At 42.4% G+C, this 11,665-nt stretch overlaps 1 protein-coding gene across 1 annotated transcript; it reads left to right on the plus strand.

Moving 5' to 3' along the window:
* Positions 1–556: 556 nt before the first annotated feature.
* On the plus strand, positions 557–11,036 carry LOC120781851. The gene is made up of 3 exons (XM_040114069.1): positions 557–582; positions 684–795; positions 10,386–11,036. The coding sequence occupies exons 1-3, from the start codon at positions 557–559 to the stop codon at positions 11,034–11,036; spliced, it is 789 nt and encodes a 262-aa protein (XP_039970003.1).
* Positions 11,037–11,665: the final 629 nt, after the last annotated feature.

Raw genomic sequence — 11,665 nt, forward strand, 5'->3', positions numbered from 1 at the left:
ACGACGGCCGACGAGGGCCAAACACCAACACCGATCCACCCAGAGGCCCCGACGACCACGACGGCGACACACAATCCCATGGTCGAGACGAGCGCACCACCAGCCCCGCACGTCGCACGAGGAAATAACTCCAGCGGACGAAATTTCAGGGTTCCTGGAAGGGCTGACCATGACACGGCAGCATGTCGTTAAGCGCTCCAAGCGAACCTTATTTTTCCGAGGCCGACGTCTGGCCCTACAGAAGCAAGAAGGCGACCGAGTGTTGGTGCGTTACGGCAGTGGACGATGCGTGCTGCACCTGTACGATTAACCTAATTAACTTTCATTGTACTAGTTTTAAGTCAAATTATGAATTTGTGCGACAAGGCCATATATTAAAATTAATTTTACTAAGTACTGATTTGCGCATTTGTACAACTAAAATTAAAAATTGGTGTTACTAGCTGTAAGTACGCATAATCGTAGGATATAAGACACCTTGTACCATAGGTTAAGAAATTGCTGCTAAATAAAGATTTTCACATCCGCCTCCGTTCGTGGCACATCCCAGCGGGATATGGTAGACAATGGTAAGCGAGCAAGGTAAACGATGCAGCATGATTGTATCGCTTACTCCGACCGATGAAAATTAACACGGCGATGTCCTACGAAAAGTAACAGATCACCTCTTTCGCTTACCATAGGGACGATGAATTCTTCGATGCCAAAGATAACGGAGAATTCTTCGATGCCATAGGTAACGGAGAATTCTTTGATGTCATAGTTAACGAAGAATTCTTTGATGCCACAGTTAACGTACAAAAACTCACCTTATAGGCCACTCACACCTTTTGTTTAAAAGAAAAACGCACTCGATTCAATACAAACGTTATAAATGTTTTATTTCTTGCGAAATGCACTTAAAAATTCTTATAACAAAATGTGTTTAACTGAACATTACAAATTAAAATAGTTTAAAAACGTTAAATACATATTATATATAGTATATATAAAATGATCAAAGGTTGAAAACAGCAGGTTTTAAAAAACTTTGAATATATGTATATACACGAGGGTAACTAGCGGAAAGAACCGGGATGCTGCGAAAGCGGAGATTTTGGTCGAACGACGTCGTAACGCAGAAAGGTGCGCGAACTCCTTTCTCGTTCCTTTTTGTTCGAATTGGTATGCTGCTTTTAATTTTGTGGCTGAGTCTCTTTTCGTTTTTCATCCAAGTAACGAGACTTGAAGAAACGGCCTTTGTCTTTTCAAGAACACTCTTTTATTTTTTATTCTAAGTTTAAACACAAAAAAATAAACAAAAACACGACCAACTTTTTGCTTGATGATTTGACGAAATAATGAAAAAAATTTACTTATAAATTTTATTCCATCAATTTGTATTTGTCGTTTTTCATGTACTTACTTGACTTGTAAATATGAACACAGTAGAATCTAGCCGTATAGCTTACTTTTATGCATTACCTGGTATCGAAGAATTCTACATAGAATTTTCTTCGAAGTATTCTTCAAGAAAAATGTAAGCGAGGTTCCGCATAGCTTACTTTTATGCATTACCTGATATCGAAGAATTCTACATCGAATTATCTTCGAAGCATTCTTCAAAGAAAAATGTAAGCGGTGAACCATTATCCCGCTGGGATGCCAACCAGGACAGCCAGCCAGCCTCCAGCCAAACCATCGTGTGAGAGCGAAACCACTCCTTCCATCTGGAGCCAGCGAAGTATCGTTGTCCGAAGTGAGGGGGTAACTGTAACGTGGCTTTTACCACCTTACAATAATTTACTTTAACAATCGAATCAATCGAATTAGGCAGTTGTCGCAGGCGTTGTGTTGAAAAGGTATTACACCAAATCGGTGTAAAACCCGTGCTCGCAATGACTCTGCCGTTTTGTTAGTTCTCGTGTGATATCGACCGTAGTTGCGTTGTGATACAGCGACAGCACAGCTGCGCTGCCTCGAACAGCGTCACTACCGCTGCCTGCACGCTTTTGCATCGTTGCGCTACCTCGACAGCACAGCTTCGCTGCCTCGAGCAGCGTCACTACCGCTGCCTGCACGCTTGTGCACCGTTGCGCTACCTCGACAGCACAGCTGCGCTGCCTCGAACAGCGTCACTACCGCTGCCTGCACGCTTGTGCACCGTTGCGCTGCCTCGAACAGCGTCAGTACCGCTGCTTGCACCCCGTAGTGCACCGTTACCAGAAAATAACGCGACTAACAGGCGACTCGCATGTAAGTACAGTGCTGGGAGAGTTGCTAGCCAGAGGTCAACGAAGACAGTTGCGAACCGGAGTTCATCGTATACAGACGCTCTAATTATATTTCTCCTTCAGCGCGAAACTGAAGGACCATCACCGCCGTATACATCACCGTGCGTTAACGCCTGGCACGCTAGTTTCACCCGATTTCATCACCGCCGTATACATCACCGTGCGTCAACGCCTGGCACGCTAGTTTCACCCGTTTTCATCACCGCCGTATACATCACCGTGCCAGCTTTAACAAGCGTCAACGCCTGGCACCCTAGTTTCACCCGTTTTCATCACCGCCGTATGCATCACGGTGCCTGCTTTAACAAGCGTCAACGCCTGGCACGCTAGTTTCACCCGTTTTCATCACCGCCTGGCACGTTAGTTCCACCCGTTTTTATCACCGCCGTATGCATCACGCTGGTCTGGCTGTCTACAGAAGGGGGTGTGGATACATCGTTACGAGAGTAAAAACTTCTTTTGCTAAGGGTTCGTGGGTCCCAAGGCTGACCCTGGAGCGGCTGAGCATACCTCAGCTATGGACGAAACCCCATTACAAAGGTTTTGCCATTATCGCTAATGATTTTCGAAGGGTAGCCACGTCGAGCGACGAAGCGAGCAAATGCCGCGAAAAAAGCCTCCGTCGTCAGATTACTACATAGCTCAAGATGTACTGCCGTTGTCGTGAGTAACATACAAAGACAGCCAAATAGCCTTTCAAGAGAGTGGGAGACCTTAACATGGACGCCTTTACCTGGAAAGGCCCAGCAAAATCAACACCTGTTGTGGTGAAAGGCAGAGCAAAATTACAGCGTTCTGGTGGAAGTGCTGCCATAATGTGCGTTCGCATCTTCTGTTTGTGCATTGTGCAAGTCTTGCACGTGAAGATGCACTTCTTGGTTTGTGGCTTAAGACGGGGGATATAATACTCCTGACGTCCCATATGTTGCATGAGGCGATGTTCGGCGTGTAGCATTAAGATGTGGATGTAATGGAGGAATAATGTGGCAAATGGTGACCTCTCTGCAATTATTATGGGGTGGCGTTCATTGTATGTTAGGCTCGAATTAGCGAGCCGAATATTGTCACGGAGCAGACCTTTCGTGTCCAGAAATGGGTTTAGAACTAAGAGTGAGCTCTTCTTATCAATCGGCTTCGATTCTCTTAGTAGTGATATATCGCGGCTGAAGTAGCGCGCTTGTGTATATGCAATTAGTGCGACCTTTGCCTTTTGTAACTCTAAGTGCTTCACTTTGTTGCATGGGAAATTATGTGATCCTTTTACTTTGCTTTTGAGTTGCTCGATAAATTTGAACATATAAGCAACTACTCTGAGAGCTCTTGGAAACGATGAAAATCGTTCAAGAATGTCGGTATCATCCAACAATGTGTGAAAGGTGGCGATTTTTCGACCTTCTGGTGCGATAATGTTGCGCATGGGGGATTGTGGCCAAGAATCAGGAGATTCTATCAACCATCGGGGGCCATTGCATCAGAAGGTGGTGGTGGCAGGGTGCAGTGCATTGCACCCTCTTGTACCTAGATCGGCAGGATTGTCACCACTGGCTACGTGACGCCAAGTGGCTGATCCCACTAGTTCAAGTATTTGAGACGTTCGGTTAGAAATATACGTCTCCCATGCATGTGGTGGTTTTTCCAACCAGGCTAGTACAATTTCGGAATCGGACCACATATATAGTTTGCATTTTGTCATGTTTAAATGCATTTGCACCATGGCTACTAATTTGGGAAGTAGTAGTGCGCCACATAACTCAAGTCGTAGGAGACTTATTGTTTTTAAAGGTGCCACCTTTGCTTTTGCGACTAATAAGTGCGCACATAGATGGTAGCGAAGTAGGCCTTTTCTGAGGCGTCACAAAAGCCATGTAAGATTTTCGCTTGGATCATAATTGGCGAAAGCCATCCTGCGGGGTCGAAAAGTTTCGCCACCGAGGATAGAATCTGTCTTTTTGTGAAGGCTGATAATGCGGATATGGACTCTTTCGTGTATGAGGACTGGTTTGATATCGCCATCCATTGGATGCCTAGAGTGTTTGTTGTACTTTCCTTTTCGAATATAAGGAAATTAGTGTCCAACAAATTTTCGTTTGGCATATTTTTGAGTATATTTGGGTGATTTGCCGTAATCTTTTTTAATGGAAACCCTGCGGATTTGAGGGCTTTTATTACCTGTGATAAAGCCTCGTATGCTTGTGGAAGAGTGTGACTTCCAGACAAAATATCGTCTACATACGTTTGAGTTTTCAACACTTCAGTTGCCAGAGGAAGTTCTGACTTTGTATTGTCTGAAAATTCGTAGAGAGTTCGAATGGCTAAATATGGTGCACAGTTAACGCTAAATGTAACTGTTTTTAATTTGAAGTCGCGTAAAGGACTGGTGGGAGAACTTCGGAACATAATCCGTTGAAAACCTTGGTCGTCTTTATGTACGACTATTTGCCGATACATTTCTTCTAATTCCCAAAATTTTTTCAATTGTGAATTGAGGTACTCGTTTGAGACTTCCTCAACTTGAGTTGTCAATGTTGTAACTGGTTCTGCAACTAGTCCACTTAGGACCCATTCGAAAATGGTATTTTTCGCAGAAGTGTATTTGTGATTTTCTCAATACCTTCGAGTATTATTTGTGGTATGAGATCGCTGAGTAATAGAAGATCTATTTGAGCGGTGGTGTTGCAGTTTGGGTCTGCTAGCTTTAGGTGTGAAACCTTTTGCCAATGCCTGCTATTTATATGATAGCGTGGTAGCATACGAGTATTGGTTAATTGCGGTAAGACAATAGCTTCTGCTTGTATGCGCTTATCCGCGTTGGGGGAAAGGAGGGTAATGGGGCAGATTCTATTTGAGTTTTTAAGAGCTCTTCCTCCCATTCCCGTGATTTCAAAATTGGCCAGTTTGGTTGCCAACTGTAGCCTGTTTTGTGCCCTAGACACTATAAATGATCGTTGTGATCCTTGGTCTATTAAGGCTCTGAGTTCAAACAGTTCTCCTCGATGTTCGATGGAGACAACTGCTGTGGGTAATAGTACCCTACTGTGATTTTCGCTATGTAGCGTTTGGATTTTCAATGCCTTTGAGCAGCATGGTGCTTCTTGGCAGTTTTCAGAATTTGTTGTTGCAACTAAACCTGTTGCTCTTTTTACGTTTGCGCTGTTTGGGGGTGAGCTGGAAAATTGGTTATATGTAACATGGAATGATGTCTTTTATGGCAGTAGACGCAATTAAATTTGCTTTCGCAATCTTTAAGCGTATGCGCATGTAACAGACAGTTGGTACATAATTTTTTGTTCTTACGAAATAGTTTCTGATCGTTAATATTCATTTTTTTGAATTTTTCGCACGATTTTAGCTTGTGACCTCCTCTACATTGTTCGGAAGTGAACGATTGATTCTTAAAAAGGCTTCTATTTAAATTATTGTTTGGGGTTTATTGAAGCTTCTATTGAGGTCATTTTGAACGTTTTTAGTTCTGAGTAGTTTTTCATCTACCTTCCTGCAATTTCATATTGGGTAGTAAGAAATTCTTTTCATTTGCTGCCACGTTGGGCACTTTCTTCGCGATGAGAGCGAATGCTCCCACAAAAGTAACGACTTTTCTGGTAATGCAGCTGTGCATATATTTACCAGAATGGGGTCCCAATTATCTGTGTGAATATTCTGTGTCGATAAAATCGACAAACAATTCGAAACAGTGGATTGAAGCTTTATGAATTCTTCACTGGTTTCTTTTTGAATTTTTGGTAAATTCATTAGTATCGTCACTTGCTTGTCGACCAATATTCTCTCGTTTTCGTAACGTGCTTTAAGAGCTTCCCAAGCAAAATTGAAATTTTCGTTATTGAGAGCGAACTGTTTGACTATTACGCCTGCCTGACCTTTGGTTTTGTATCTGAGATGATACAATTTCTGCGGTTGTGATAATTTAGGATGGTTTATGTACACAGCTCTAAACATGTCCCGGAAGGACGGCCAGTGTTCATAACCACCATGAAATATATCTGTGTCGCATACTGGCACTTTAAGGTGAATGCCTGAACCTGCCTCTTGGGCTTGTCTTAGTGGCAGCTCTACTCTCGGTTGTGGAGTAGGTGCAATTGCTCTTAATAGCTTTAGTTGATCAGAAATCATTGCTTTCGTGTCTTCGAACTGGTCTAGGCAGTGTTCATACTTGGTGTAAGCCGAGGATTTAAAATTTTCTGGTAGATCTGAGTCGTCAGATTCTACGATTGTGTCATATGCCGCTTGGAGACGTGTCCAAAAATTGTCTAAATTGTCCTTTTTGATTTCTAAGACCGATTCAGAATTGTCTTGAATCGGTGAAGATGAAAATCGAGTGCAGTATCGTATCAAACTGTCACTCTCGGCAATGAATTTTGTATAAGAAATATCTTTACCCCTCTTTAGTTTCGTAGCACCTTGCTTTGAGCGTGTAGCTTCTGCCGGTGTACATAGCTCCTTTATAATATGTATAGAATAAATCAAAATGTCTTAGTGAAAACTAGACTTGTAGATAAAATTTTGAATAGAAAACTCTTTGTATGTAAGAGTTTCAAAAAAAAATCAATAAAACCAATGGCTTTTTAATAAACCGAGATTTCAAAATATTTTCGTTTATACATTTGTATGTATATGACTGGACGAGAACTCTTTTAAGTAAATAAGAGTTATCAACGAAATTGATATAGAGATAAAACGTATTTGGTAGTGTTGACGCCGCCCCCGCTCAATTTCTTTGCCACGTCTGTATCGACATAGCAATCTTGTCTTTTCCTCCTTTTCGAAGTTTTTTCGGAGTTTAATTCGCGCGCAACTAAACTCTAACAAAAAAGTTGCGCGCGCTCTCTCCTTTTGCGACAACCTAGCTATACAGACGTGGTAAGTGTGTTTCCAATTTATTATATTAAAATTATATGTATTATAAAAGGAACTTTTTGGTTTTTATTTTACATTTTGTAGAATAAATTTGCGCCGAACGTTTCCCCACGGCCAACCACATCTTTGGAACGAACGAGCACCGTGCTCCACCATCCGAATTATCATTGGTCCTTCGAGCCGGATAACATGTAACAAGTTGATTTTTTATTTAAAGTGAATGTGCATAATTTGCCCAATTTAGCAACACGCAAGTTACAGCCAAATATATTTTGGATTTGTGCTCGGCAAGCTAAAAGGCAATAGATTGGTTAATTTGTGCATCATTTATGTACAAAACCCATTGTGCTGTGAGAAGTGGAGACCAAAACTTATTTTTGGCACTCTACGCACAAAATCAACGCACAAGATTGCAGGTAGTATTGTACTTCATTTAAGTACAACAATAAATACACCTGGCAAATGCACTGATTATTTCACTTTACATATAAAAAAAACACACACTGTTAATCAAGTAAAATTATAAAATTCATGGACACACACGCCCCGTCTGGAGCGTCAACAAACTGTCTCGGGTTTTTGTTTTTTTTTCCTTGTGGTTAATTTGAGTCTAGTCGCTCAACTCTGCCTTTCCATATATTGCTCGAATAGCAATAAAGGCAAGCAGCAATAACGCAGCCGCAGTTTCGCGAGTGAACAAAAAAAAAACAAAAATTAAAACAAGTGAAGTGAGCGACATCAAAATTGGAGCAAGTGAAGTGAGCGAGAAAGCCAAGCAGCAAAGGCAAAGCAGCACCGGCAAAGCAGCATAGAGCAGCAAAGGCAAAGCAGCGCAGCAGCCATCCCAGAAGGACAGCAACACAGAATAGTGTAGTGGGGAATTCGAAAATAACCCCGTGAACAAAAATGAAAGTGAAGTGGTTGTGAATTTTTATCTGTATTTGTATTTGGATTTTAATAAAGCAATTAAGCACAAAGTAATTTTGTTTGTGTACATATTCGAAGACATTGGGCCGATTACCCAGCAAGCACATTCTAATTAAATTCGAAAAAATACTTTGCGAAAATAGTTTTAAATTTATTAATTTTTTTTGTGCCTTCGAATATTCACGCTTCACTAAGAAACAACGCACTACTAATTTGTAGTTTGCCCGTGATTGGTTCTATAACTATAACCAATAACATATTTGCAAATATTTTTTAAATTTTAATTTCAAGTTTTAGATCCGATTTTGTGCAACATTTTTGCAGTTCCGGTTCAATTTTCGAAAACAATGGAATCCATCAGAGCCTTTACCACAGCTGCAGACGCTCTACTGGAGTTTGAGGAGTCTTTTACTCCAACAGCAAACAACCAAAGTGCCTACTCTCTGGAAGTACAACAAACTGAACTGAAATCTCTGTGGTGCAGAGGTAAAGTCAAAATACAAGTTGTGTTTGCCAAAGGTGGATCCTTCTGACACAAGCTCAATTGATGACATCAAGCTTAAACATTCAAGCTGTTACCACGCGTATGTGCGTTGCGCGGCCTTGATGGGCGAACACATGCACAACCTCACGGCGTTCAACCAAAGCTCAACTTCAAATTCAACGGTGATTCAACCTGAACGGTTACAACAAACGGTAGAACCCGTGAGGTATACCATCAACTTACCGCCATGTGATACCGAAATATTTCATGGCGATGTTTTACAATGGCCCTCATTCAGGGATTTATTTGCCGCCATTTATGGGAATAACCCAAGGCCATCTCCGGTAGAAAAATTATTCCATTTGAATCAAAAAACGCGAGGTGAGGTAAAAGCTATCGTTTCCAAAGCGCCACTGACGAATGACGGATTCGCATTGGCTTGGAATAATTTGTTGTGTAGATATGAAAACAAGCAAATGCTTGTCAACACACAATTAAATTTATTATTCAAGCACCCGCACATTTCAACAGAATCTGAGACCGAACTCAGAAATTTACAGCGGGAGATAAATAGCTGAATTTCAGCTTTACAAATACATAGCATCAATGTAGATAGCTGGGATGCCATATTTACGTGCTTGTGTTCTATCCGAATGCCGGACTATACACTGTCGCTTTGGGAACAATCTCTGGATTCGGATTCAGAGATCCCAAAATGGGTTGACTTAGACAAATTTCTAACCAAACGAGTTAAAACGCTTGAGAGAGTGTCAAACCTCAAAGGCGATTTGGGTACTCAACCCAAGATTAAATCGGCTGATGATGAAGGTCGGATAGCAACCTTGCAGTCAAGGATTGGATCCAAACCCATCAATTCCCATCACGCCAAGACAAATAATATCAAATGTAAACTGTGCTCATCTCAATCGCACATTTTGAAAACTTGTCAAAGATTCATTGAGATGCAGCCTAACGCACGGTTAAATGCTGTCAGAAAGCTCCATGTCTGCTTAGATTGTTTATCGGACTCACATGAAGTCAAACATTATAAAAGTCTGTTTAATTGTAATAGATGTAAACAGAGACATCACTCTATGAATCACCGGGATCAGAGTGGGGATATAGCTCAGATATCGGACAGCACAGACACTACTGAGATTTCTACTAAATCTCATGTGGCCTCTATTAAGGCCAATGTTTCAAATGTGCCTAACAGTCGAAGCATGCTCTTAGGTACAGCCATGGTGACCATATGTCACAACGAGAGCATCTTCACTGTCAGAGCCCTGATTGATTCGGGATCTGAAGCCACCTTCGTAAGCAATAGTTTACAAAAACGCTTACATCTGGCAAGAAAAAGGGTCAGCACCCGAGTTTCAGGACTGAATAATACCATGTCAGGACGAGTTCAATCGGTATGCTCGATCACAATTGGCTCGCCCCGTAACAAAAGCTTAAGACTAGAAGCGGAGGCATTGGTACTGCCAAAATTGACTGGACTGCTTCCATCCGGATCAATAAACCCTTCAATTGTCAAAAGATTACCCAATATCCCCTTAGCGGATAATAATTTTTATACGAGTCAAAAGGTTGACTTGTTGATAGGAGCAGATATTTACACGAAAATTATACTAAATGGGGTAAAATCGAAAATTTTCGGATCCATCGCTGCACAACGCACGGTATTCGGATGGATTTTAACAGGTTCTGTTCCTTCCGAAGAAACAAACATAAATGGTAAAGGCGACAGACAAAATTCAGCAATAACTAAACAACAATCACAAAACCATATTTGTAGTAAAAATAATACCAATTTTATATCTATACAGCAACATCAACATCAGCAGCATCAACAGCAAACACAGCAACAACAGGATCATGCCAGCAATGTTGGCAAAACAAATGATGTGCCCGGCTCATCGAATCACAGCGATACACATGGTGGCGCATTTCGAGCACCCGGCGTTGGGATGCATTCGCACAACAGTGACCAGGTATCTTGCAGTAGTCCGTCGCAACAACACAATTCGATGCCACACCTGCAGGCATTCCACGGCGGCCTGCACTCGCATTTGTTGCGCAACCAGCAACATGCTGCAGCCGCAACGAAACGAGAATCCGCAAAAGCAAAAAGACGGAAGAATCGTGATCCCGACAGCTCTTCTTGCTCTCACTCTACGAGGAGATCAAACGTGTATCCGAAGAGATTCGACTCAATGTCAAGGGCGAACTCATACAGGTGCTCAAAAACACCAGAAAAAACCACCGGTGAAACAAGAGGAATCCCAATCAATAACACATGCATAATCCTCAGCGTCGTCAACGAGCAAACAAAGTACGACCACCACAAATGTCAAGATACAATTGTCACAGCATGCACAAATAACGCACAGCATGTATCAGCTGCAAAGAAATACGAGAAGATGAAAAGGAATCTATCGCCACACCCAAAGTCGAACGCGTGTCGACTTCAGTCGTAGCGCTACACGCACAACAATAGAAATGGAAGAGAAATCATTGACAATCGGCACGACAAATTCGGACCTTTCTCAACCGTGTCAATCGACGCCATCAGTCACGCAAAGCTCTGACCATCGAAGCCTCTCCCGCATACCACACGTCCAAGATCGAGCCAGACTCGAGTCGTCCCGCCGACTTCGGCGTGCTGGTAACTTCCTTTCGGATTGGCGGCATGGCAACGATCGACTGAGACTCGAATCGTCTCAGCGACATTGCCCGGACCGAGCGGAACGCCATTCGTTCCGCCGGCCACCCCATCCGAAGCGAAGGCGTGGACGAGGCGTTTGTCGTCAAGCAGATGCACGCAACACTACCTTGTCAGCAAAGAATTGCGCTGTCACCAACCGCTTTAATAAGAGTTCGGACTGCAACCAGGTTCATAACGCCGACGCCAATATAGAGACCTTATAAGACCATTTCAACAGGGCAGCGCCAGTCGATGTAATTTTGGGAATGGACGTTTACTACCGGCTCATGTTACCAGAGTTACAACCAGCGGCAGTGGGACAACTCTTCACCCAAAATACGACACTGGGATATATAATATCCGGTGTCGTATAATATCGGCACAATAAAGTGCACTAGCTGC

The sequence above is a fragment of the Bactrocera tryoni genome, unplaced genomic scaffold (genome assembly GCF_016617805.1).
Source record: "Bactrocera tryoni isolate S06 unplaced genomic scaffold, CSIRO_BtryS06_freeze2 scaffold_7, whole genome shotgun sequence".
NCBI lineage: Eukaryota > Metazoa > Arthropoda > Insecta > Diptera > Tephritidae > Bactrocera > Bactrocera tryoni.

Bases quoted from the DNA above. Each gene is read 5' to 3' on its own strand.
- LOC120781851 (XM_040114069.1), top strand. From the start codon at position 557: ATGGTAGACAATGGTAAGCGAGCAAG. The intron at 583-683 runs GTAAACGATGCA...CGCTTACCATAG, and splicing joins GACAATGGTAAGCGAGCAAG to GGACGATGAATTCTTCGATG. The intron at 796-10,385 runs GTACAAAAACTC...ATATCTATACAG, and splicing joins TCTTTGATGCCACAGTTAAC to CAACATCAACATCAGCAGCA.